Genomic DNA, 27,232 nt, shown 5'->3' with positions numbered 1-27,232 from the left:
AATGTGAAAAACATAAAGGAGGGTTTCAATAAAGCTAATGAAGATTAGAGAAGTAGAAAATAAAGGCGAGGAAGAAAGGCTAAAATGAGGCTGACAGTGAACTTGAGAATAGTCTTCCTACGTGAAGATCATTGTTCTCTCGCTACAAAGACAGAAGCAGGAGAGGACTGTGAACACGCTAAGCTGATTTAGCATGAGAATTCTTAGATCAGGATAACTAGATTCCCCCTCCTGGAGACTTGTGAGAGCAATCTGTTTCTCCTCTCTAGGAAGAGTATGACAGTGGTCTTGTCTAATAGCAAGGGGCTGGAATAGATGACTTGTCAGGATATTTCCTGATGGAGAACTAAGTTAATAATTATCTTTAAGCCCTTAGCTTATGCTATTATAATTGGTTTAGCAAATTCAAAATTCCTAGGGGGCACTATTTTTGGGTTAATGACTGGGGAAAATGTGAGGGTCCAAGTCATCTGTTTAATTGCATTGTTCCTAACTTTTTTTCCTTCACCTTTTAATTGTCTTTCTCTGGAAATAAATTCTTTCAGGTAGGTTGGTGGTTGAAGTTTGCCTTTTAAGTCTTTCATCTTCATTTAGGCTACAATTCCATCAGCATCAGTAGATCATGAACTGAGTCATGGATGGACTTTGAATGTAGACCTAATTCTGGAAATATATATTCATGTGTCAGACCTGTGTCCTTTAATAGGATCATTTAAGTTATTCCCTGTATATTCAAATGTTCATTTTCCAAACACCACGTATTGCATCATTTCATCCCAGAGTAGCTGACTAGGCAGAAGTGAAGCTTGTTTCCTCAGTGGCCTTGACTGGTCGCCTTAGCCCTCAGTGTTGTAAAATCTACCCTCCTTTTTAACAATAGCTGCTTCTTAACACCTTTCTCTTTTTAGTCCTTCCCTGATCATCTGAAGAGACAAACTGAATGCTAGGGTTTGTACTTTTAGCAATTGTTAGTGTAGGGCTGTTAGAAACTGGGAAATCAGAACACATTAATCAATCATGTCCTGCTGTTCATTTATTGTCACCCTGAGTATTAAAACTGATAAGTTATGATTGAGGCTTAAATTTTCTTTTGAGGTAGAAAGCGACTTGTGGCTCCATATTATTAAATGAGGGGTTCAGTACACCTTCAACGTGACCAAATTATAGATGAGATTCAATCATGATCATGGCAGTAATTCCTCGTGTCTCTAATACCTACTCTTCTTTTGTGCTTTCCCTCTCCCGTTTTTATTGTTTAAATAGCAGCCTGGAACACATTTTATAGATAAAAGTAGTAAAGTTCTTTATGACTTTTCCCTTAGAAGCAATGTTACCACAAAGGTTTTGATTCTTGGTTGTTATGCAACTTAAAAAAAAATTATCTTAAAGATCTTTTCTAATAGATTGTAAATGGTTTATAGTAAGCAGGGAAGAGGGGATTAGAATCTTGATAGTTGACATGAGAATTCTTCTCAGGTTGAGACTATCCCCAAAAGGAAACTAGTTTAAATAAGATTCCAGGGTAAAAGGTAAGCCCCTAAGGGCAGGGCTTGCTGAAGGAGGAAAGTAGATAATGAAACTGTCCTACTAAGAAAAAATAGGAATGAGAAGGTATTAAAGGGAAAAGAGAGATATGACGGCCAAGCCACATGAGAATGTGGCTGAAGAATTTAAGAAAAGGAATTTCTCTGGAGACACAGATGTAGAGAACAAACATATGGACACCAAGGGGGGAAAAGGGGGCTGGTGGGATGAATTGGGAGATTGGGATTGACATATATACACCAATATGTACAAAATAGATAACTAATAAGAACCTGCTGTATAGCACAGGGAACTCCACTTCGCTGTGCAGTAGAAACTAACACAACACTGAAAAACAGCTATATCCCAATTTAAAAAAAAAAAAGAGAGAGAAAAAGAATTTCTCATATTCAATTTAAAGGAATTTCCCTCCTATGTTCAACGCCACCCCCACCATTACTGATAATCCAATAAAATCTGTTACTTATGTTAGAACTTTGTGAGAGTGGTTGTTTTTGATTGAAGAACTAGGCCAAATTTTGTTTCTGGATCCACAAGGTATAAGGGAAAGAACAAGCAGTGAGAATTCATGAGCTGAATTAATTCAGTGGGGCTTACCCAGCTCTCTCACCCCATTCTAAGAATTTGCAGAAGCCCTGGGGAGGGATTGGATTCCCCCAGGACATGGAATTGGGATTCTAGCAAATTATATCTTTATCTTAAAGAACAGGAAGACTTCAATCCAGGTTACAATTGTTTATACTATGTAGTACAAAGCTTTCTGAAATAGATAAGATCCAATTAAAGGAATAACGTGTATGCCGTTGAGTCGTGACCACCCCCCCAAAAGATATATCTTCCTGAAGCCATAAATATAACCTTGTTTAGAAAAAGGGTCTTTGCAGATGTAACTAAGTTAGCAATCTCAAAATGAGATCAACCTAAATTACATTGGATCCTAAATCCAATGACATATGAGGAGAGATGGGGAAAGGATACAGAGGAGAAGCCATGTGAAGACAGAAGCAGAGATTGGAGGGATGCCACCGCAAGCTGTGAAGCACCTGGAGCCACCAGGAGTAGAAGAGGCAGAGGAGGATTCTCCCCTAGAGCCTTTGGAGGGATTGCAGCTCTGCCAACACCTTTCTTTTGGATTTCTCCCCTCCAGGATGATAAGAGAATAAATTTCTGCTGTATTAAGCCATACAGTTTGTGGTAATTTGTTATGGCAGCCCTAGGAAACTAATACCCATAGTAAGTCACCAACTAGATTCAATTTTGTATTGTCCTATAAAGTTCTCCTCCTCATCAATCTTGCCTAATTTTTCCTGCAAAGGAATCAAGTACTCAAGGACAGCTTCGCTGGCATCACATAACTCAACAATTCCTTGGAAACGTTAGGCCATTTTTGCAGGAGAATTAAGAGAAATTTTTTTTAATTAATTAATTTATTTTTGACTGCATTGGGTCTTTGTTGCTCCACGCAGGCTTTCTCTAGTTGCGGCGAGCGGGGGCTACTCCTTGTCGCCGTGCGCGGGCTTCTCATTGCGGTGGCTTCTCTTGTTGCGAGCATGGGCTCTAGGCGCGTGGGCTTCAGTAGTTGTGGCATGCGGGCCCAGTAGTTGTGGCTCGCGGGCTCTAGAGCGCAGGCTCAGTAGTTGTGGCTCACGGGCTTAGTTGCTCTGCGGCATGTGGGATCTTCCTGGATCAGGGCTCAAACCCATGTCCCCTGCATTGGTAGGCGAATTCTTAACCACTAAAGCCAGGGAAGCCCCTAAGAGAATGTTTTGAGCAATGAATGCAGGGATGATGGTGTTGCCGCAGCCTTTGTCGCCCGCCTATTTCCCATGGCAGAGTTGGCAGAGGAACATAGGAGAAGCAAGTCGTGGATCTTCTGGGCTGCATTTGTAACTGGGATCTTGTTCTTTGAAAATGATTGGACAGAGGTATTTATGCGCTGATGATGACAAGTGCTGGAAGGAATAAAGAGGGTGTAATTCGTCAGGCCGTGGAAGTACAGGTTCCTCTTTGAATAGCTCTAAATCAAGTCTTGCCCTCCTTGCCCTCATCATCTCATAGGAAGGAGCTCTGCTAATCAGTTGTGCCTGCATTCCCCCTGAAATTTAAATTTTCTCTTAGTAGAAATGTGCTTTTATGAAGACTTGGAAGTAGTCTTTGTTGGTTGTAATATTTTTCGATGAAAACAGCAAAGGCTTTGGCATGTCCAAGGAAGCAAAAACATCTCTCCTTGTAATGTGACCATTTGCTCTTGGGAGAGTCTATGGCTTTTGAACAATTCTAAAGAAATATTGGATAAAGATGAGAAAAAAAAAACAAACCCATAAGGATAGAAGTTTGGGAAGCAAAGGTACAGGATATAAAAACAAAGGTACAGGATATAAAAACAACTTTATAAAAACACCTTCCTGTCAATGGGAAGTTGAAATATTTGTGATACAGATTGTCATTTCTTTGGTAACTGAGATAGTATCTTCTATAGCTTCTAAATCGTTTTGCGTTCCACAGCCCCTAGACTAATGAGGCACTTGAATGAATGAGTGGATGAATGAATGAATGAGAATGTATTGATATTAAGGACACAAACTAAATTTATATTCTCTGTTGCTCTTTGCGCTCCTAAGAAGTTTGTTCTTCCTTCCTTCTTTCCCTCCCTCCCTCCCTCCCTCCCTTCTTTCCCTCCCTCCCTCCCTTCCTTCCTTCCTTCCCTCCCTCCCTTCCTTCCCTCCATCCCTCCCTCCCTTCCTTCCCTCCCTCCCTCCCTCCCTTCCTTCCTTTCCTTTTCGCTTATTTCTGGATTCCTGGCAAGTTTCCATACGAGGAAGATTGCCCACAAGGAAAGACACTCATCCCTCTGACACCTCACACCAGAGAAAGAGCAGAGCTGTTCCAAGGCACAGCAAACTACAGGAGCCAGAACTTTGCAGAGCCCTTAATTAGGGTCAGAGTGACCTTAGCCATTTCTCTTTTCTGCCTCTTTTGAACCATAGCTACCTACTTGTTGCTTTCCTTCAAACAGGATTTTATACTTACATTTATCCAGGAATTATCTTGGAAACTGCTAATTTTATTTGTCCCTTCAGCCTGTTATTTCAGGTTAAATCTATAAAGGCAAATTATTAGGGCTGTAACTCGAATCCCACCAATTTTCTCAGGCCTCATGGTAAATAGTATTACAGTCAAGTCCTACTAAAGCACCTCCTAGATAATCAGGGACCTCTGTCAATCTGAAGTGTTTTTACTGCACTCTGTTGTTTTGGGGGAGCTGGGGTCGGGTAACAGAGTCAATTAAATAACTTCATAACAGGGAGTTACAAAGAGAAAAAAACCTTCTAGGACACACCTTCTATATTTTCTATATTTTCTAGAAATAAATATAGAACACACCTTCTATATTTTCTTCATTTGTATGTGATATAGTCATATTCAGAATCATTGAGAATTATGACTAGAAAAGGCCTTAGAAAATGTGATCTTCTTCTAAGGCCATCTTTTTTGAATAAATGAAGAAACAGGGAGCCAGGATGTCAATCGCAATGTCTAAAACCAGGAGCTCATCAGGGGCCGAGATGGACTAGAACGCAAGCCTCAATACCCAAAATGATTGTTTGATTTGGTGCAACGGCTTACAGCAGTTTCTAGATCATCACTTGTCAAATGAAAGTTCCACTATCTTCATTACATTTAGTAAAGAAGAAGAATTAATTGATCAATTTTTGAAAGGTGAATGAAAACAGAGAGCATTTTCTGCTCAATCTTGAATCAAAAGAGAGCTGTCAATTATCCAGAACATCTCAAGGCTGCTCTAAATTCTCTTATGTGTGTTTCTTACTTTTTTTTTTTTTAGTAGAGTCTCTACAGTTAAGAATCCCATTTTATGTGTGGTATAAGTTTCTAAAGACTTCAGATAATTCTAAAGACTAATATTCCCATGGATGAAATATAGAGACAACACTTTTTGGGCAAGGATTAATCTGCTGGTTTAAGGACCCTTTACTGTGACCTTACTCTGATTGCCATGTTGCCAGCCCTCTTCTACTCTTTTCCTTTATCCTTGCCCTGTTGGCAAACCCTCTTACCAATTATGTTACCCTGGGCAAGTAACTTAACCTCTTTGTGTCTCCGTTTCCTCCTCTATAAAGTAAAGGTAATGATACGACACACCTCGAAGGGTTGCTGGGATGATTAAATGAGATAATTTTTCATGTATAATATAGGATCAGGTTTGGCTTCCCATGTGATACAATGCAAAATAATGGTGACTCAAACAAGGTAGAAATATATTTCTCATTTAGGTAAAAAAAAAAAAAAAAAAATGTTGAAGGAAGGTACCCAGGGCAGGCACGATAGCTTCAATGGCATCTGTGTTTCTGTTCTACTGTCCTTGTACAAGCAGAGCCTGGCTCTTTCTGTATCTGTGGCCCTTCCTGTCCTCTGATGGTCACATCCTCCTTGGCCCTCCAGCATTTCTGTGCCACTTGGGTGGCCCAGTGCTCCTCAGCCAAACTTTCTTTCACCTGGGGACTTTCTTCCCATTATCAACTTTGAATTCTCCATTTGGAAAGAAAGAGAATTCAATTTACACTTAGATAGGGAAGGTTGATAGGCTTATTGGATTTGTATTTTTACTGCTCAGTTCACAAGAATGTTGCTTTAAAAGTGAGATTTGGGAATTGATAGTGAGTGTGTTTGGCAAAGAGATGATCTTCTGACATAAAGGTTGCTTACAATGATGGTCAAACTGCTTAGTAATGTTTACTTGTGCATTTTTACAAATGATCTCTGTTTTAGAGATTTAGCAAATATTTGGAAATTTTGAGGTTAAAATAAGGGACACTGAAAATGAGATCCAGGGGGCTTTTAAAATCTTTTCCACAATCTACATGGTACCATGTATATTTAGATCTAGGAAATGTGAGGTCTTGGAAACTCTCTCTAGGCTCTAAGCTGGATAAATTGTAGGGCTCACCCGTTTTGTTTTCCATCTCTTAATGGTCATTGTTCTTTGTTGCCTGGTATTCAGTGTCTTGAATAAATTTGTGCTGTTTTAAGCCACCTAGTCTGTGGTACTTTGCTATGGCAACCCTGGAAATCTAATATAGGAACTATGAATTTTTTTTAAAGTTATTGAAATAATTGCTATAGTTTGCTAACCATTTGTTAAGTTTTTGAAGATGAAGGATAACAGTACATTCTAGGCATAAGTTTCTTCTAGAAAACGTGCTTCTCAAAATATTCTTCCAAACTATATCTTTTTTGCATATAAAAGATTAGTGATATTAGTAAAAGTGCCAGTTGAAGTGAATTGATTTAATACCCCAAATGGTGTGGTGACAGCAGGAGCAAGTTAGTAGCTAAGAGTTCTGAAAAATTGTTTATCTTGTCCTATTAAAATTTGACCAATAAAAAATTTGAACATTAAGTAATTTTGAATAAAATTTCAGTTTTATTTTTGCATCCCTAAGGTTCACTCAATGATGATGATTTTTAGCTTTGGTTGGATACAGATTTTCATTCTTGGTCATTTAAAAAATTTTGGACCAATTGTGTATGCAGAGTACTTCTACCTTGAAAGTAATCTACTAATTCTGTTTGGAATCTTTTTGGATCCTCCTGTCTGGGCAATACCGTCAGGGCCTCTTACTCATTGGCTTCTGGTTGTGCAGTGAGGAACAGAGACAAACCATCAGGAGATGGGAGGTGGGTAATACTGAGGTCGTTATTTGTTTAGTTCCCTTCCTGTAGACTTGGGCTGACTGATGATTGAAAATGTCACCGCTCCTCTCCAGGTGAACTCCTCATCACGACTCTCTAATTCCAAGGTTGGAAACCTAGGATCTGGAAACCTATCCCTTCTCTCATCCCTTCCAGACAGGGATGGTAACAGCTCCACTGTTACTAGTCCTAGGGGACTGCCCTGTTCCTTGTGGTTTCCCTATGCCATTGTTTAAAAGTTCCCTTTAAAAACCCTCCTGGGTTTGTCCCAGTTTGATTTTTGCCACCGATTTCCTGCTAGGATTCTGATTGACACAGACCAGTTGGTAAACCTCCCTTCCAGTGCTGCAAAACGACATAGTCCTGTACAACCAAAGACCCGTGATGGGATGTAGCTCTCCAACCACCCAGCATCAAAGTCCATGTGAAGCACCAAAGACTACTCAGGGAAAAGCTATTTTAAAAATTCGGCTTCTGACCAGAGGGCAGACAGCAGAAGCAAGAAGAACTACAATCCTGCAGCCTGTGGAACAAAAACCACATTCACAGAAAGATAGACAATATGAAAAGGCAGAGGGCTATGTACCAGATGAAGGAACAAGATAAAACCCCAGAAAAAAATAATAAATGAAGTGCAGATAGGAAACCTTCTAGAAAAAGAATTCAGAATAATGATAGTGAAGATGATCCAGGACCTCAGAAAAAGAATGGAGGCAAAGATCAAGAAGATGCAAGAAATGTTTAACAAAGACCTAGAAGAATTAAAGAACAAACACCTAGAAGAATTAAAGAACAAACAAACAGAGATGAACAATAACTGAAATGAAACATACACTAGAAGGAATCAATAGCAGAATAACTGAGGCAGAAGAATGGTTAAGTAACCTGGAAGACAGAATGGTGGAATTCACTGCCACAGAAGAGAATAAAGAGAAAAGAATGAAAAGAAATGAAGACAGCCTAAGAGACCTCTGGGAAAACATTAAACACAACAACGTTCGCATTATAGCGGTACCAGAAGGAGAAGAGAGAGAGAAAGGAACTGAGAAAAGATTTGAAGAGATTATAATCGAAAACTTCCCTAACATAGGAAAGGAAATAGCCACCCAGGTCCAGGAAGCACAGAGTCCCAGGCAGGATAAACCCAAGGAGAAACACACCGAGACACATAATAATCAAATTGACAAAAATTAAAGACAAAGAAAAATTATTGAAAGCAACAAGGGAAAAATGACAAATGACATACAAGGGAACTCCCATAAGGTTAACAGCTGATTTCTCAGCAGAAACTCTACAAGGCAGAAGGGAGTGACATGATATATTTAAAGTGATGAAAGGGAAGAACCTACGACCAAGATTACTCTACCCGGCAAGGATCTCATTCAGATTCAATGGAGAAATCAAAAGTTTTACAGACAAGCAAAAGCTAAGAGAATTCAGCACCACCAAGCCAGCTCTACAACAAACGCTAATGGAACTTCTCTAAGTGGGAAACGCAAGAGAAGAAAAGATCCTAAAAAACAAACCCACAACAATTAAGAAAATGGTAGGGCTTCCCTGGTGGCGTAGTGGTTGAGTCCACCTGCTGATGCAGGGGACACGGGTTCGTGCCCCAGTCCGGGAAGATCCCACGTGCCGTGGAGCGGCTGGGCCCGTGAGCCATGGCTGCTGAGCCTGCGCGCCCAGAGCCTGTGCTCCACAATGGGAGAGGCCACAACAGTGAGAGGCCTGCATACCGCAAAAAAAAAAAAAAGAAAATTTTAGTAGGAACATACATATCGATAATTACCTTAAATGTGAATGAATTAAATGCTCTAACCAAAAGACACAGGCTCGCTGAATGGGTACAAAAACAAGACCCATATATATGCTGTCTACAAAAGACCTACTTCAGAACTAGGGACACATACAGACTGAAAGTGAGGGGATGGAAAAAGATATTCCATGCAAATGGAAATCAAAAGAAAGCTGGAGTAACAATACTCATATCAGATAAAATAGACTTTAAAATAAAGAATGTTACAAGAGACAAGGAAGGACACTACATAATGATCAAGGGATCAATCCAAGAAGAAGATATAACAATTATAAATATATGTGCACCCAACATAAGAGCACCTCAATACATAAGGCAACCTGCTAACAGCTATAAAAGAGGAAATCAACAGTAACACAATAATAGTGGGGGACTTTAACACCCCACTTTCACCAATGGACAGATCATCCAAACAGAAAATTAATAAGGAAACACAAGCTTTAAATGACACAATAGACCAGATAGATTTAATTGATATTTATAGGACATTCCATCCAAAAACAGCAGATTACACTTTCTTCTCAAGCGCACATGGAACATTCTCCAGGGTAGATCACATCTTGGGTCACAAATCAAGCCTCAGTAAATTTAAGAAAATTGAAATCATATCAAGCATCTTTTCTGACCACAATGCTATGAGATTAGAAACAATTACAGGGAAAAAAACGTAAAAAACACAAACACATGGAGGCTAAACAATACGTTACTAAATAACCAAGAGATCCCTGAAGAAATCAAAAAATACCTAGAGACAAATGACAATGAAAACACGACAATCCAAAACCTATGAGATGCAGCAAAAGCAGTTCTAAGAGGGAAGTTTATAGCAATACAAGCCTACCTCAAGAAACAAGAAAAATCTCAAGTAAACAATCTAACCTTACACCTAAGGGAACTAGAGAAAGAAGAACAAACAAAACCCAAAGTTAGTAGAAGGAAAGAAGTCATAAAGATCAGAGCAGAAATAAATGAAATAGAAACAAAGAAAACAATAGCAAAGATGAATAAAACTAAAGGCTGGTTCTTTGAGAAGATAAACAAAATTGATAAACCATTAGCCAGACTCATCAAGAAAAAAGAGGGAGAGGACTCAAATCAATAAAATTAGAAATGAAAAAGGAGAAGTTAAAACAGACACTGCAGAAATACAAAGCATCCTAAGAGACTACTACAAGCAACTCTATGCCAATAAAGTGGACAACCTGGAAGAAATGGACAAATTCTTAGAAAGGTATAACGTTCCATGACTGAACCAGGAAGAAATAGAAAATGTGAACAGACCAATCACAAGTAATGAAATTGAAACTGTGATTAAAAATCTTCCAACAAACAAAAGTCTAGGACCAGATGGCTTCACAGGTGAATTCTATCAAACATTTAGAGAAGAGCTAACACCCACCCTTCTCAAACTCTTCCAAAAAACTGCAGAGGAAGGAACACTCCCAAACTCATTCTATGTGGCCACCATCACCCTAATACCAAAACCTGACAAAGATACTACAAAAAAAGAAAATTACAGATCAATATCACTGTTGAATATAGATGCAAAAATCCTCAACAAAATACTAGCAGACAGAATCCAACAACACATTAAAAGGATTAAAAAAAATTCGACTCATTTTTAAGTTACTATTAATATTTTTCTAATAAGGAAAAAAAGCCAAATTACACAGAGAATTTATTTCATTTGTCAATCCCCTCCTTGCCCCCTCACAACCCCCATAAGATATTCACCTTCTGTCATTACACATGTGGGCCTGTATTCTTAACACTCGGCAGAGCTTCATCCTTTAGCAAAGAGTTGCAAATGGCTTTCTTCCTTCTGATATTAAAAACCCTGAGTGTGAATTCAGGTTGCCACCTGACCGTACTCTCTGTATTGCTTGTATTTTTGATAACGTGCCCACACCTTACTCAGTATGCCTGCATTTTAGCACTCTATATTCAAAGTTGTCATCAGAAGGCTGTACCCTATTTAAACCTACTGTAGCTGTTTTCTTTTACAATCCCTCATTAATATCTATTTCTTAATGTGACATGTACTGTTAACATGTGGGGGTTATTTTGACATGACTTCCAAAGTCATAAGCAACTCTTTTCCTGGGAAAACTTCTCAGATTTAAAAAAATCAGTGTATTTTGTTTTATCTCTATGGCACTCTCTAGAACATGGTGCTTATTTGTCTTATTGTAAGATCATCCTTTCCTCCCTCACCCCCCTTATGAAATGAGGTGGTGTGAAATAAAGCGGAAGCGACTTTCTTGGGAAGAGACTATCGCTGGGAATTTCCCTTAGTGATGATACAAGGTCAGAGAATGCTAGAGCTCTGGGGGCCTTAGCAATAATCTAATTGAAACAGCTCCATTTATAGATGAAGAAACCAAATGAGGCTAGAGTGCTCACTGAAGGATGCACAACTGGTTATTGGAAGAATGAGAACTAGAAACAAGTTCCCAGAATTCTTGGTCTAGTGCTTTTTGTACCACGCCTTACGTTTTTGTTTTTAAAGAAAAACATTATACAGTCAATTCTCATTCATTTGCAACAGTTATGTTCCATCAAGTCACTGCAAAGACTGAATAGCAGCTACTGAACCACTGCTCCTAGGGTGAAACAGGGTTAGGGTCCTGTGAGCCTCTGGTCACAACATTTTTGTCACTGGTCAATGCACAACCTTGTTGTATGTGTATTCCTGTTTAAAGAAGTTTTATGTGATATACATTGTTGGTTCATTAACATTGAACTCATGGCCAACAGCACTATAACTCATGCCTGAATGAAGCTTATCTACCACACATACTTTCTCCATAAGGTACATCACAACCTTCTTTCTCTTGGGAACACTAGACAGCACTTCAGCACTACACTTGAGGGACATCTTAAACAGTGAAATCACCAAAGAAAAGCACAAAAATGTGAAAAAATTGGCACTACATAGACCATGACAAAAAGATACTTGTTTACAATTTCGGAGCTGAAACCAGAGGCAGAGTGCTGCCTTTTTCACCTCAGCTAGGAATGTGCATGTGGAGCAAATCAAAGTCAAATCACCCCGCAGATGTCTGCAAATGATCTCGAAAGGGTCACGAGTACTGATTTGGGGGTTTCAAATAAATTTTAGTGATTAGATGAATTTGAAAATATGAAATCCACAATAATGAGGATCAACTGTATATGGAAAAGGTGATTAACAAATCTATGGATGGGGGAGTTCCCTGGCTGCCCAGTGCTTAGGACTCTGCGCTGCCACTGCAGGGGGCCCGGGGTCTCTTGTAGATCCTGCAAGCCACGTGGCACAGTTGGAAAAAAGAAGAAAAAGAAAACAACCCCCAACAAATCTATGAATGGGACAAATTAGAATACAAAAGAGATATTGTGACAACACTGGAACATTTTATTATAGAAATAAATAGAATTTCTCTGTAAAGGATACTTGTCTTTAAAAAAAGTTCCGTCCTACTTTCCTTATTTTGCTCAAGGTACCTTCTCTGCTCCTTGTCATGACAGCTGTCTGCTTCCCTCCCCATTGCACTGAAAATGCTCCTGCTAGATTACCAACACTCATAATCTTGCCTAATCCAGTGTTCAAATCTCATTCTTCATCTTACTTAACCTCTAACACCATCTGATCACTCCAGCCCTCTTGAAAGGTCTTCTCACTTCGCTTCCAATGCAGCATGTTCTCGTGGTTTTCTCCTACTCCATGAGCACTACTTCTCAATCTCCTTGATGGATATTCCTCTCCCAACCCCTACCCCCATCTCTAAGTTTCAGAATGCCCAGAGCTTAACCCTTTGCTCTATTCTCCATATTAATTTCAAGTAGAGCAAGTAGAAATAATATATATTTAAAATTTTTTTCATACTGGGGTGGCAGCCAGGGGCTGAGCCCAGCCTGCAATTACCACCCAGCTGCCTTAGGGGCTGAAAGGAGCACTATCTCCACACAGCGTAATCAAGTCTGGAGAAACACTTGTACTACATGACTCCCAGATTTATAGCTTCAGACTAGACTTCTGTGAGTGTCAGAGTCAGATTCAGATGTTCAACTGCCTAGGAAATGCTGTATCCAGTCATAATGGAGTAACATGAATTTACCTTCCACTTTAAACAACACGAATACTGGAGAAAAGATTTGATGCAGATGTTTTAAGACTTGAAACAATAGGAAGTACAATTCTGTGATCCTCAAGAGAGGGGAAACCATTGCAGTCAAAACTACAATTACGTACAGATGAACCGGTTTGCAGGGCAGAAATAGAGATACAGATGTAGAGAACAAACGTATGGACACCAAGGGGGGAAAGTGGCAGGGGTGGTGGTGGTGTGATGAATTGGGAGATTGGGATTGACATGTATACACTAATATGTATAAAATAGGCAATTAATAAGAACCTGCTGTATAAAAAATAAATAAATAAAAGTCTCTGTGTTTGAAAAAAAAACAAACTACAATTACCATACCTTTTGTGGGAGGAACAAGGAAGAGATCCCAAGGAGAGGGTGGCAGCTTTGGTTTCTCTGAGTCTTGGAGGCAGATTACTGCTCACGGTGTGGAGGCACCTAGAAGTCATAAAGCAGAGCTCCAGAGAGGAGGGACTACACACACAAAAATAGAGCTCCAGAAATATACTTAGGGATCCCATTGAGTTCTTACTAAATACTAAGGCACTCCTGCATAATTGTAAACTTCATGAGGTTGAGCAAAGAGGAAACCAGGCAACTGAATGGTTTCCAAACTCACAGAAGTCTTCTGAGAACTGTTGAAGCTTTTGCCAGCCAGAGTGGAGAATCCTGGTTGAATACATCAAGAAGTCAGAAATTAAGACAGCAGAAAATTATGCCTTCATAGTGAGGCTAACTTTGTCCTAGAATAAAGGCTACATAGACCCACCCAACAAAGACTGAAAACCAGCCTTGAAAGGATTGACCTCACCCATAAGTAACATAACTGCCTACTAAAACAAAACCTAATTTTTCTTTAAAGACAATAAAATCCAGACACTCAACATTATAAAATCCACAATGTCCAGCACCCAATAAAAGATTATTACACATTCCAAGAAGCGGGAAAATGTGACCCATACTAGGATAAATAGCTGTCAATAGAAATAGGCCCAGAAATGATAGCAGTGATGGTATTAGCAGACATGCATATTAAAATGACTAATCGAAAAATGCACATAGTGAGGAAAGAAATCAATTGATCTGAAAAAGAACCATGTGGAACTTCTGGTGTTGAAAATCACAATATCCAAAATGAAAAATTCTCTGGATGCAAATAACATCCGATTAGACATTGGAAAAGAAAAGAGTAGTGAACCTGAAGATAAAACAATAGACTTATCCAAAATGAAACAGAGAAAAAAAAGACTGAAAAATCCCCCAGAATCGCTGTGATTTATGGACAATATTAAACAATCTAATATACATGAAGCTAGAGAAACAGAAAAAATATTTGAAGAAATAATGTCCAAACATTGTCAAAATTTGACAAAAACTATAAATCCACAGATCCAAGATACTCAACAAACCCCAAGCAGGACAAACACAATGAAAAACACATCAAGATACATCATAACAAAAATTCTAAAAACTAAAAATAAAAGTTTTAAAGCATTGAGGAAAAAGATGCATCGTATATAGAGAAACAAAGATCAAAATTACTGTATTAAGACTTATTTTCTTATGCTCTCTAAGCCAAAAGACAATGGGAGGGTATCGGTAAAGTGTTGAAAGAAACTGTCAACCTAATTCTATCCTTAATTAGGAAATTTTTTTTAAATGAAGGAGAAATAAAAACTTTCAGTCAAACAAAAGCTGAGATGATTTGTTGCCAGAAGAACTGCTCTACAAGATATTTTAAAATGGGAGGAAAACTTTACAAAGTGAGCAAAAAACATAAATAAAAAAGTCAAATTATTGATGTTGGGAATGAAAGAAGGAGCATCACTAAAGACCTGACAAACATTAGGAAAATGATAAGGGACTATTAAGCCCAACTTTGTGCAAATAAATCCAATGACTTAGATGCAATGGACAAATTTTTTGAAAGACACAAATTTATAAAAACTTAAGAAAAAGTAGAAAATATAAATAGTCCTATTTCTATGAAAGAAATTGAATTCACAATTTAAAACTTTGCAAGAATGAAATTGCCAGGCCCAGTTGGCTTCACTGTCGAATTTTATCAAACATTCAAAAGGAATTGCCAGTACCATAAAAATTCTTTCAGAAGATTGCGGAGGCCGGAGGACATTCCAACCTGTTGCACCATGGTCGAGTGTTTTGTCTCTACTAGAATCTAGTAACGTGCTAGAAACACTTGATCATGGCATCAGATGACCATGTGTTCATTATCATCTGGGTTTTATTGAATGTGCCAAGTGATCAAGTCTGACCATTTGAAGTGGTAGCCTGTACTAAGATGGAAATGTTTCATGTAGGATAAACCCCAAATATTACCAGAGGGCATGAATAAGCTGGGCATGAGCAGGTAGCCCAGACCTCCATGTCACCCAGCTCAGAGCTCTCCTTCCTTAAGCTTGCAACGGTAGCCATATGGAGGTGTCCCATAACATCAAGTGAAGAAGGAGGGAAAAGCCTGAGTTTGGTTTTCAGATGGATCAGCTTAGTATGTGGGAACAAGTTAAAAATGGATAGAAACTGCATTAGACACATTCAGGAGTCGCCTTGAAGGTCGATAAAAAGACAAAACCTTCTCAATGGACAGATCTGTGAGTGGTGCACCTGGTCATCCATTTTGTGGAAAGAGACATGGCCCAAGGTGAGAATATATCAATATCCTAGGACAGTAGTCAATGGCCTTGCCATCTTGTCAGGGACCTGGAAGGGAAAAATTGGAAAATAAGAGATCTAGGATGAAGGCATCTGAATGAACATATGAGAATGGACAGTAAGTATGAAGATTTTTATATCATACATTAACAAAAAGTCTCAATCAGCAGATAAAATGGGTTGGCCAGTTGACATTAACAGTTTTCAATATTGTTGTCCACTGAACTGGCATGCTTGGAATATTAACAGGGTACCAGAGTGGCAGAGATGAAGGCTATCCATGACCTCACCAGCATGAACTTCTACTTCCAAGGCAAATCTAATTACCCCCACCTCTGAACATCCAACCTCACTTACCCACTGGGACTTTGTGTTTCCCATTCCTGCATCTCTTTGTTCTGCAGTGTTCTGATACTCAAACAGGGTGCACTCTTACCAGGGGACACAGCAAAATTACATTGAACTATGACTTACAGTTACCCTCAGGGCACTTTTGTGTCCAGGGAAGGACAAGCAAGAAGAGGAATCACTCTCTCAGCAGGGACTATTGACTCTAATCGACAGGAGGAGTTAGGGCAGCTGTTATACAATGGGGACAGGTAAAAAACATGTGGAACCCAGGTGATCCATTTGGGCACCCCCATCCCCCAGTACTCATTTGCCCTGCTGTAACTGTGAATGCACATGTGCAGCAATCCCAGCCTGAAGAGAGTTTTACTACCATGAGCTCAGACCCCTCAAGTATAAAGGTTTGGCTTATACCACCTGGTTATCCACCAAGACTTTCTGCTCTCCTTTCACAGGTGTCAGATCTGCAGCAGATATGAAGTCTCTCCTGAATACTTCACTTCCTCCCCCTTTATCCTTTGCAGGAATTTCCTCCACTAAATCCCTTGCACATCTAATCCCACTTTGGCATCTACTTCTTTGAGGAGCCAAACTGGCACAGAAGGGAACTTGATAAACCTGACAGAGGGCATCTACACAGTAGCTATAATATTACACTGCATGCTCTCCCTTTAAGGTAGGGAACAAGGCAAGTACACTTATAGTACTCCAATTCAACATCATTTTGGAGGTCCTAGGCAGAGCAATAAGGCAAGAAAAAAGAAATAGAAAGCATACCTATTAGACTGAACAAAATAAAACTGCTTTTACTCACAGATACATGATTATCTATGTAGAAAATCCTAAGGGATCTATAAAAAACTTACTAGAACTATTTAGTGAGTTTAGCAAGGTAGTAGGATACAAGGCCAATGTATGAAGCTAACGTAGAATTCTAAATTATAGAACTAAACAATGGGAAATTGAAATTAAAAAACAGTATAATTTATAATAGCATCAAAACCCATGAAATTCAAAAATGTATATTTAGAAGTCACTTGAAACTTAACATGACCAAATTCTTAATTCTCACTCACTTCCTCCAGTACTATCTCAGTCCATAGTACCTACATTCTGTTAGCTGTCTAGACCAAAGTCCTAGGATCTATTCTTTTTTTTTTTTTTTTGCGGTACACGGCCCTCCCACTGCTGTGGCCTCTCCCGTTGCGGAGCACAGGCTCCGGACGCGCAGGCTCAGCGGCCATGGCTCACGGGCCCAGCCGTTCCGTGGCATGTGGGATCTTCCCGGACCGGGGCATGAACCCGTGTCCCCTGCATCGGCAGGTGGACTCTCAACCACTGCACCATCAGGGAAGCCCTCTAGGATCTATTCTTTACTTTTCTCCTCCTCACCATATATTCAGCCCATCAACAATTCTGGTATACTCTTAAAATATATCTAGAATCCTATTACTTTAACCACCTTTCTTAGAGCAATCCATCACTATCTCCCTTTCATGATCTTCTAATTGTCCTCTGTGCATCTGTTGTTGTTTCTGTGGCTATGACCTCACAGGCAAACATTTATCTGAGCAGGGTGTCCTAGCAGAACAGTCCTGACTCCTGAGTAAAGGCCTCCATGGAACCTCAGTTCTCTGACTTGCCAGGACATGGTAGGGAATAGTGGGAGAGGAGGTAGTAATTTTCATCAGCAGAATTGTTTTAATCTTTGTCTTGGTATTTTTTGCTTAAATAAAGATTGCTGCGTCTCTGCATTTCTGTGGATAGGGGGTGATTGGGGTGGTTTACAAGATTCCTGGTTCAAGAGCTCCCTCTGTTGTCAGTGTAGCATAGTGTGGGTTTTTTTTTTTTTAACTGTGTGTATTTGTGTGTGTGTCTGCGTGTGTGTTCAGGGCATTGAGGGGAGGAAGTTGTTCTTTAATTTTTTTTTAATATTATGTTAAAGAATCCTAACTTTCCTCTCTTGCTTTTTCCCCCTTCACTGTGCAGTTTTCTTTCTTGTTTTTTTCTTAACATCTTTATTGGAGTATAATTGCTTTACAATGGTGTGTTAGTTTCTGCTGTATAACAAAGTGAATCAGCTATACGTGTACATATATCCCCATAGCCCCTCCATCTTGCATCTCTCTCCCACCCTCCCTATCCCACCCCTCTAGGTGGTCACAAAGCATTGAGCTGATCTCCCTGTGCTATGTGGCTGCTTCCCACTAGCTATCTATTTTACATTTTATAGTACATATAAGTCCATGCCACTCTCTCACTTTGTCCCAGCCTACCCTTCCCCCTCCCCATGTCCTCAAGTCCATTCTTTACGTTTCACTGTGCAGTTTTCTTTTTTTAATATGGCAATTCCATATTTAATTTCTCTGAGAAACCACCATACTGTATTCCATAGCATCTGCACCATTTTACTTTCCCACTAGCAATGCAAAAGGGTTCCAGTTTCTCTATGTCTTCACCAACGCTTCCTTCCTTCCTTTTTTTTCTTTCTTTCTCTTTCCTGTTTTTCTCTTTTTCCTTCCTTCCTTTCTTTCTTTCTTTGTTTCTTTCTTCCTTCCTTTCTTTCTTTCTTTCCCTCCCTCCTTCCTTTCTTCCTTCCCTCCCTCCTTCCCTCTCTCTCTCTTTCTTTCTTTCTTTCTTTTTATATTTGCCATTCTAATGGGTATGAGGGAGTAAGTTGTTTTTACATGGGAGAATCACCTGTATGTCTGCATGCAGGCAGGAAAGATCTGGGAGACCAAGAAGTTGATGCTAAAGGAAGGAGAAAGGAGAGGTGCTGGAGCAATGTTCTGGAGTTGGGAGAGATGCTGAGATCCAAGCAGAGAGGAGGATTAGCCAGCAGCCTGGGTGTTTATCCATAGTCTCACTTTGCAGTTTTCTAAAGGCACTTCTCCATTCTCATTAAAGCCACCTCTCCTTTGCCTGGAAAGTTGTCTTCTCAAGACACCACCAAGAGTCCTGTACACACTTTTTTTTTTTCCTTTGGGTTCACGGGCCTCTCACTGTTGTGGCCTCTCCCGTTGCGCAGCACAGGCTCCAGACGCGCAGGCTCAGCGGCCATGGCTCACGGGCCTAGCCGCTCCGCGGCATGTGGGATCTTCCCGGACCGGGGCACAAACCTGTGTCCCCTGCATTGGCAGGCGGACTCTCAACCACTGCGCCACCAGGGAAGCCCCTGTACACACTTTAAGTCTCTTCCATCATCTTGCTCTGATCCACAAAGACTCTTTCCTGGCATTTTCCATGTAGGGTGGACTTTCCCTTCCTGTGATTTTAGATCAGTCTATGGCCTTTTCCTGCTTCTCTCTTCCCTGCAGTCTTCCCCAGACTGCCCTTCTCCCCATGGAGACTTGGGCAGCAGGAGCGTGAGGGTAGCTTGCTGGGATGTGGGTTTACCTTTTTACCTCCGATAATTTGAAGTTTAGACACTGTCTTTTATTCATGCCAAGGGCATGCTTTTATGTAGTTTTCTCTGTTATTACTATTTTTTTTTTGGAGGCATGTGTTGGGAGATATGAACTGACATAGCAACAATTACCTTGGTTATAGAATTTCTTAGTTCCTCACCTTTCAAACTTTGGGCAACACTGTGAATAAAAAGTTCTTTCCAGGAAGAATTGTATTCTGCTAGAGGTAGGATTCAATTGACCTCTGAGGGGCCATGAGAAAAAGAGTCCTATGAAATCAGGACTGATTCAGGATCATTTCAGAATCCATACTATTGGTGATCTGCTAATATCCATTTACCAAAAATTGAGATAAACATTTGGGAAAATATCTATTGAGTATGTTGAGGATTTCCATTCTGATATTTTTTATTTTGGGGGGCTGGTTTAGAATAGAATTCCCATGTCCCAATAAAGGCAGCAAGAGCTCTTCAGGGAGGAGAGGGTTTGCCAGTGTTTCCTCTTGCTTATTCATGTTGCCGTGTCATGGCTCTGATTCTGGTTTAAGTTCACTGGAAATACCTTTGTGTACAAAGATTATTATGAGATATTTTACACTTTTTTTTGCAAAGTCATCAACATCTGATGTGTATTTTACAATTTTAGCACCTCTTAGTTTGGGCTATAGGCATATTCCAAGTGCTTAATAGCCGCATGGGTTAAGTTATGGGTGATTTAAGAGTGTAATCAAAAGTTAGTAATGTTTAAAATATATAAAACTAAAATATAAGCTCACTTATAGAAACACGTGTAGTAAATTGGACTGTTCCAATTTGTCATGCTTCCCTTGTATTAGAACTACTCACCAAGGGCTCTTGCCCTGTAATTTTTTTTCTAAATAAATTTATTTTTGGCTGCATTGGGTCTTCGTTGCTGTGCACAGGCTTTCTCTAGTTGTGGCGAGTGGTGGCTACTCTTTGTTGCAGTGCACGGGCTTCTCATTGTGGTCGCTTCTCTTGTTTTGGAGCATGAACTCTAGGCCCAAGGGCTTCAGTAGCTGTGGCACAAGGGCTCAGTAGTTGTGGCTCGTGGGCTCAGTAGTTGTGGTGCATGGGCTTAGTTGCTCCATGGCATGTGGGATCTTCCCAGACCAGGGCTCAAACTGGTGTCCCCTGCATTGGCAGGTGGATTCTTAACCACTGCACCACCAGGGAAGTCCCTTGCCCTGTAATTTTGAAGTTCATCCCACTGAAATGAAATATACTTTAAGCCTCTTCCCTTGATATGAAAAGAACATTTCCTGGGTAGTCACTGATCCAAGGAAGATAAAAGACATGTGGAACAGACCTACACCCAGCCTGCAGCCTAGATCCTGGAATCCAAGGACCAGATCCCAGAGCCTGAAGTCCACCCTAGCCAGGCCAAGTTGCAGTCAACCTGCAGATCTGTGAGTGGGAAATAACTGCTTGCTGTTTCAAGCCATTGGATTTTTGCAGTGCTTTGTTACATAGCATTATTGAAGCAGTAGCTGACTAATACATTACCTAAAATAGAAGCAGGAGAGCAAATACTGACCATCTGTCAGGGAAAAGTCCTAAAATGTCCACTAAATGCCAACTTATGCATATCAGATTGGGTATCCCAAGACTTGGGGCTAATAACTGGAGCATCTAGTCATCAATTTATCTCAAATATCCACACTTGTAGCAAAAATCAGGAATTTTTTAAAAATAGCAAATCAAAAGGTAAGATGAGATCATATAACATTCTCTACACATCCCAAACCAATATTCCAATCCCTAAATCAAGGTAATTAGTGTCATTAAAAGTTGGTCCCAAAGAAATCTGTCCAGTGGTTCACAAATATGTACCTGATAGTTCTCTAAGGTTGTTTCTATTTAGCAACAATAATGAGTTTACATTTTTAGATGTCTGCACATTATTAAGTACTTCCACTCCATTAACTTACTTCTGTTCAACATCCCTCCAAGATAGTCAGAATAGGTTACGCCCCATTTTACAGATGAGAAGACTGAGGTTCAGTAAGGTATGTTGCTTGCTTAAGGTCACATGGTTAATAAATAGTGAAACCAAGTCTAGATCCTATCTCTTTCAAACCAGCCTTACTGTGTTTTTATTATCTATTATTATCTGTGTAGACATTTTAAAAATTATAGATTTCCTAAAATGAAGATCACTGTCTTCTCACAACACCTTCCCAAGGGTCTAAGGTTTGTTAGTTGATGTACTTAGCATACTGTAGATGCTCAAACAGTAGGAAAAACATTAGTTATGGAATAAAAAGTCTGTGCTGATGCTCCACTAGCCATTTCCAGGTACTTTAATATTAATAGCTCTACGAACCTAATGTGTTTTAGTTTGTTTGTTTTGTTTTTTTGTATCATACGGATTTATAAGTTGGCAAGTATTAATTTGATTATAGCAGGGCTTTTCCAAAGAGGTTTATCTGCATACATCATAATTGTTGACTCATTAATGCACACGAACTCATGCTCCTTTATCATTTCTTTGTAAATGAAGGCTACTTCATTTTTACTTCTTTATGCTTGAAGTTGATGGTATCTTATCTGGTATCTACAACGAGGAACGGCACTGTGCAACCCCCTTTACCCCGAGCACATTGAACTTCTATCAGTGAAAGCATTCTACCTACCATGTTTCCTTTAACAACGTAAGGAATCTACAACAAGCAATGGCTTGGTTCTAAAGGAAAACCTTCAGCTACTGAGGATGATTTCATTTAGCCAATGGTTGCCATCTTGTTTACAGTGAAAATACAGCCATTTTCTTTACTGTGTATACAAGTTCTGCAGAGCTGTTTGTTTGGTTTTTAACAAAGACAATACAAAAATAAATTAGGCCTCGATTTGGTTTAGGTAAGCAATCTTTTGAGCCAGCTGTATTACTAACTGATCCATAATTGCTCTGCATTTATGAGGTACATAGTTTATTCTCTCGCTTGCCACACAATAGGCCGTGCGAGTTAAAGAGCTCCAAGTTTCAAGGGCTGGAGTTTTTGGGTGTCTGCCAGGACTGATCTGTTTAGCAAACAAGCTGGAGGGTGCTTATTAGTAGGTTGTGGCTTGCAGACCATGAAGCCCCTGGGGCCAGATACACTGATCAAATGGTGGATCTATATACCGGCGAGGCCATTGGATGAAAAGGGGAACGGCACCACATTACTAAATATGCTTCGCATAGGCCTTAATTACGCCACCGTAAATGAGTTCTTTTGTAACTCTTTCTGTTGGTCCAGAAGACAGGCTATTAAAGATTAACATAGGAACAATTTTTCAAATTAAAATGTAGACAGTTCTGATGAGTTACAGCTATATTATTCATAGTATAAGAACAAGCCCTGGTTAGATTGGGAAAGTGAAGAGTCATATTTCTAGTGGAACAAAACACATCTTATTTTCTCCAGTTGCATTTCGTTTTTAAAAAATTACTAGTCTTCTCTGCCCCCTGCTTAGATTTTTGTTTCTATTGAGTGACTCAAGGTGGCTTGAGGCTTTCAAATTAATGCCTGGTAGAGTATCATTGAGGCCTTAGAAGAATGAAGTTAGTCTGATTTTTGTTACATCAAAAAAAATCTAGATAATGTCATCTTTTGCCATTCTTGGTCTCACACATTTTCTTCTGCTGCCTTCATTAGCTTGCCCTAAATTTTAAGGCAATAGCGTAGAATGTACCTTTTGAGTGTTGTTATATTTTAATAGAAGCTGTTTCAAGAATACAGAGGCATGACTGGAGAAATTTTTGACTCAGCCCAGTATGTCATTAATAAAAACATTTTTTGTCTCTTGCTCTGCTGTTGATTGGTTAATAATTTGCTCTTATAAAGTTATGAGATAGTTATCCATTAAATACCAATCTCATAAAGTTATGTACGCATGTGGTATAGAAGAAGAGAGACTTGGGACTTCCCTGGTTGTCCAGTGGGTAAGACTCCACGCTCCCAATGTAGGGGGCCCGGGTTCGATCTCTGGTCTGGGAACTATATCCCGTATGTGTGCTGCAACTAGGAGTTTGCATGCCACAACTAAGAAGCCTGCATGCTGCAACTAAAAGATCCCTCATGCTGCATCGAAGATCCCGTGTGCCACAACTAAGAGCTGGCACAGCCAAAATAAATAAATAAATTTTTTTTTATAAAAAGAGAGAGAAACTTGAAAACACAGAGCTATATGTTAAAATGATAATGAGTGACCCTAAATATAATTTGCATTCAAGGCAGAACCATCTACATTATAATAATGTGACAAAAGAACAGCATAAAACAGTTTTGTAAATGCAAATGATATTTCAAACCCAAATTTGAGAAATTCTCATAAAGGGATCAAACTAAAAACAAATTTACAGTTTCACGATATTCTTGGACTTACTTTACCATCTGTAATATTGGCATGACTAAAGTAATTTTTAGTTTAGGAGGAAAGTATTTACATAGAAAAATATCATCCTAAAAAGTGTGGCTATTATGTCAACTGTAATTATTTAGCGTTGATAAAATTGGCCATATTTATTTTTTACCAAAACATTTAACCAAAACCAATGCACCATAACAAATACCACACTTTTTTCTTTATATAAACCTCAAAACCATTTTATTCATAGCAATGAAACTATTCTTTATTTTTTATTTCTTGACATTGTATATGTGGATCATTTTACTGTTTTAAGAAGTTCATCTGATGGAAATTAGCTACTTTGAAAGGTGCTTAAGCTTGTACAGTTTGGGCATGCAAGTTTCATTGGGTCCAAGATTTCAGAACCTAGAGTAAAGTAGATAAAGTAGGCTGAGAGCTTGAAGCATAACTACCTAAAATGCATGGGAAGCTGAAATTCCTCTTTTCAATTTCTGTCATTTGTTTCATTCCGACACATATTTTTGGACTCTCTATAATGTTCCTGCTTCAGTGCTTGATTCAGGGAAGACCAAGATCTGGTCCCTGCTTTTGCAGACACCATATTGTGTCTTTGCTCATGCTGGGCCCTCTCGCTGGGATCCCCCCTGCCTATCGGTGACTGGCAAACTCCAACTGACCCTTCAGAGTTCACCTTCTGGGAGGAGGAGCTTTCCCTGCCTCCCCTGCCCCAGTCCTCTGAGGTGATGCCCTTTGGGCTGCCTTCAAGTGGCTCCATGCTGCATGCCCCTCCCACTATAGTTATAAGTTGATTTTTCTGTCATCCCCACAACAAAGAAACCCAAACATCTGTTGAGTATTTGCTAGCTTATGGGCTAATTCTATTATCAAGAGTAGAAAAATCACCTTCATGGACCAAAGGAAGAAAAGTTCTCTCCCTTCTTCTCCTCTCCAACCTTCCACTTCTAAGCCTGAGCTCCTTATGTTCTGCCCAAAAGGTAATTTGCTTCTTGGCCAGTATTGTGACCAATGAGTAAGATACCTCTTAGTACAGGAGCCCGCTGGGGATTCAGAAACTGTGTGAAGCCATTTCAGAAGTTCGGTCCTTTCAGTGTCTCATACGAGTGTTTCTCTATGTAACAGTATCAAAACACTGAGCATGTAGGGCTCTCACAGTCCAGCTTAGGATATCAGATCGGGGAGTCCTAACTGAGGCAATACCAATCCCACTAATGTTCTGGGACTGGCTTACCTGTATGCTGGGGTGTTGACCCCTCAGGCTTGAGTAAGACCAGGGCTGGCTGGAGACTCCAGACCCATCACTTCTGCCCGGGAGCAGCTTTGTCTACTTCCCTGTGAACCATGCACATAGTATCGTTATCTATGCAACTCGATGTGAACAGGACTAGGAAGCACTGGTTGGAGCGATGGTTTCTAAATCTGGGTCAGGGTCAGCATCACTTGGGGGAACTGTTAAAAAAAAAAAAAAGGCACCAGATTCTCAGGCTGCCCCCGGGTTCACAGAATCAAATTCTTTGACTCCTGGAGCCAGGAAATAGGCTCTTAAGAAACTTCTCAGGTGACTCTCATGTTGTAGAGATCAAGGTTTGAAAACATCTGGATTATAAGCGTGGGCTTTGGGATGAGCTATGCCTGTTTCGAATCATGGCTCCATCACTAATTATTGCGTAAGTTATATAAACTCTTTGAGCCTCTGTAAAATGTAGATGAAAACACTTACGTCATGCAGAGAAGGAAGTACATAGCACCATGCCTGGTCTGAAGGAACACTAAATAAATCATAGTTCTTATTGTTATTATTATTTACACTTACTGGTACTTTAATGACCAGAGTTAAGGCACCTCCCATGACCCCTCCCATTCCTGGGTTTCTTTATCACTTGAGGCTAAGGCTACTGAATGACCATCCCTGGGCCACATATATTTAGCAGTTTAGGGACTTCTTGAGATGCATTTGCACTTACCGCTCCACCTTCCACCTCCAGGGCACAGAGTTCCAAGGTTACAGCACAGACAATGACGATAGAGAAGAGAATCGTGCTAACCAGCTTGCCCAGGAGCGGACTCTAGCTTTACCACCTGAGCCAACCTGGCTGTGGCTAATTTTGAAAAGGGAGAAATAGCACTCAATATATTCCACAGGTAAGGAAAAAATAAGAACTTTTATTTCCTTTGCTAACGTAGATAAACATTTGTATGTTTTAAGTATAAATTCTTGTTCAAACATTTGGCCTTGCGTTAAGTTGTGCCTTTGACCAAAACTTCTTGGAGTACTAATAAAACCTTGAGCTTCTGCTAGATAAGTAAAATCTTCCTTGGTCAAAATTAAGAACAGTGCCATCTTCTATAAGGTTTTAGAAAAAAAAATTCAACTACAGAAAATGATTAAAAGGCAGAACCACTTTTAAAGATAAAAGTTTATAATTAGCATGGAAGTTCTATAATTTAAAATGGAAAGTTTGTGAAGCTATAGGAAAACAGGGTAAACTTCAGCTACAAAATAACAGGTTTCATATGTTAAAAATATCAATCATTTAACCCAAAGTGAACCAATTATAACACATTTCCTCTAATGTATGGGTCTGAAGCCCAGAGGTAAGCCCACTGCCTTATAGGAAATAAGTCATGTCCTTAATACTAACGACCAAACCTTTGCCATATATTGCTGTCTAAATTGATAATTCCAAATTCCGGTTCCATTCAAGTTATTGGGTTCAGTATTGTTATTTTAATAGTGTAGGAGCACTTACATAGTATACTGCATTGAAGTTTGTCATCAATGTAATAACCATGTATCACTTATATAATTGTTATTATCCAGACAAATATGTTTTTCATAGTCATCTGGGATCCATTTGGAGTAGCATAACTCCTGTTTTAACTTAGAGTTAGCTTTATTTCCATATTATTTCACTTCTGTATATCAAAAGCATACCTTGCAGCTTGACAGGTAATAAAATGGTATTGTCAAAGAACTGTCAATCATTTCAGAATATATTCTTCTAATCAACTGGCATGAACTTGTTACATGATAGATAGCTTATCAAGTGTCTGTTCGGATTCTTTCATTTGGAGTGTGTTGACTGAACCTATGGCATGAGGAAACTCGATCTCAAGCTAAAGTAATGGAATTTTTGTACCTAAAATATAAAGAATTTGGGGGGGGCAGGGGGTAAGGGAGTGTAGGTGATGAAATACTTCACTGTGCAGTGCCAACTC

At 39.5% G+C, this 27,232-nt stretch overlaps 1 protein-coding gene across 1 annotated transcript in view; it reads left to right on the top strand.

Annotated features, from left to right (window-relative positions):
• FTCDNL1 (formiminotransferase cyclodeaminase N-terminal like) overlaps nt 1-26,077 on the top strand; it is a 142,526-nt gene extending 116,449 nt beyond the window's left edge. The window contains exon 6 of the mRNA XM_082841662.1: nt 25,999-26,077. Coding sequence (XP_082697788.1) covers nt 25,999-26,033 — 35 coding nt within the window. The 3' untranslated portion in view covers nt 26,034-26,077. The remainder of the gene's footprint in view (nt 1-25,998) is intronic.
• Nucleotides 26,078-27,232: the final 1,155 nt, after the last annotated feature.

Source organism: Leucopleurus acutus, assembly GCF_964270905.1.
Source record: "Leucopleurus acutus genome assembly, chromosome: 6".
Classification (NCBI taxonomy): Eukaryota; Metazoa; Chordata; class Mammalia; order Artiodactyla; family Delphinidae; genus Leucopleurus; species Leucopleurus acutus.
The sequence above is the reverse complement of the archived record's forward strand: the minus strand, read 5'-3'. Positions and strand labels throughout refer to the sequence as shown.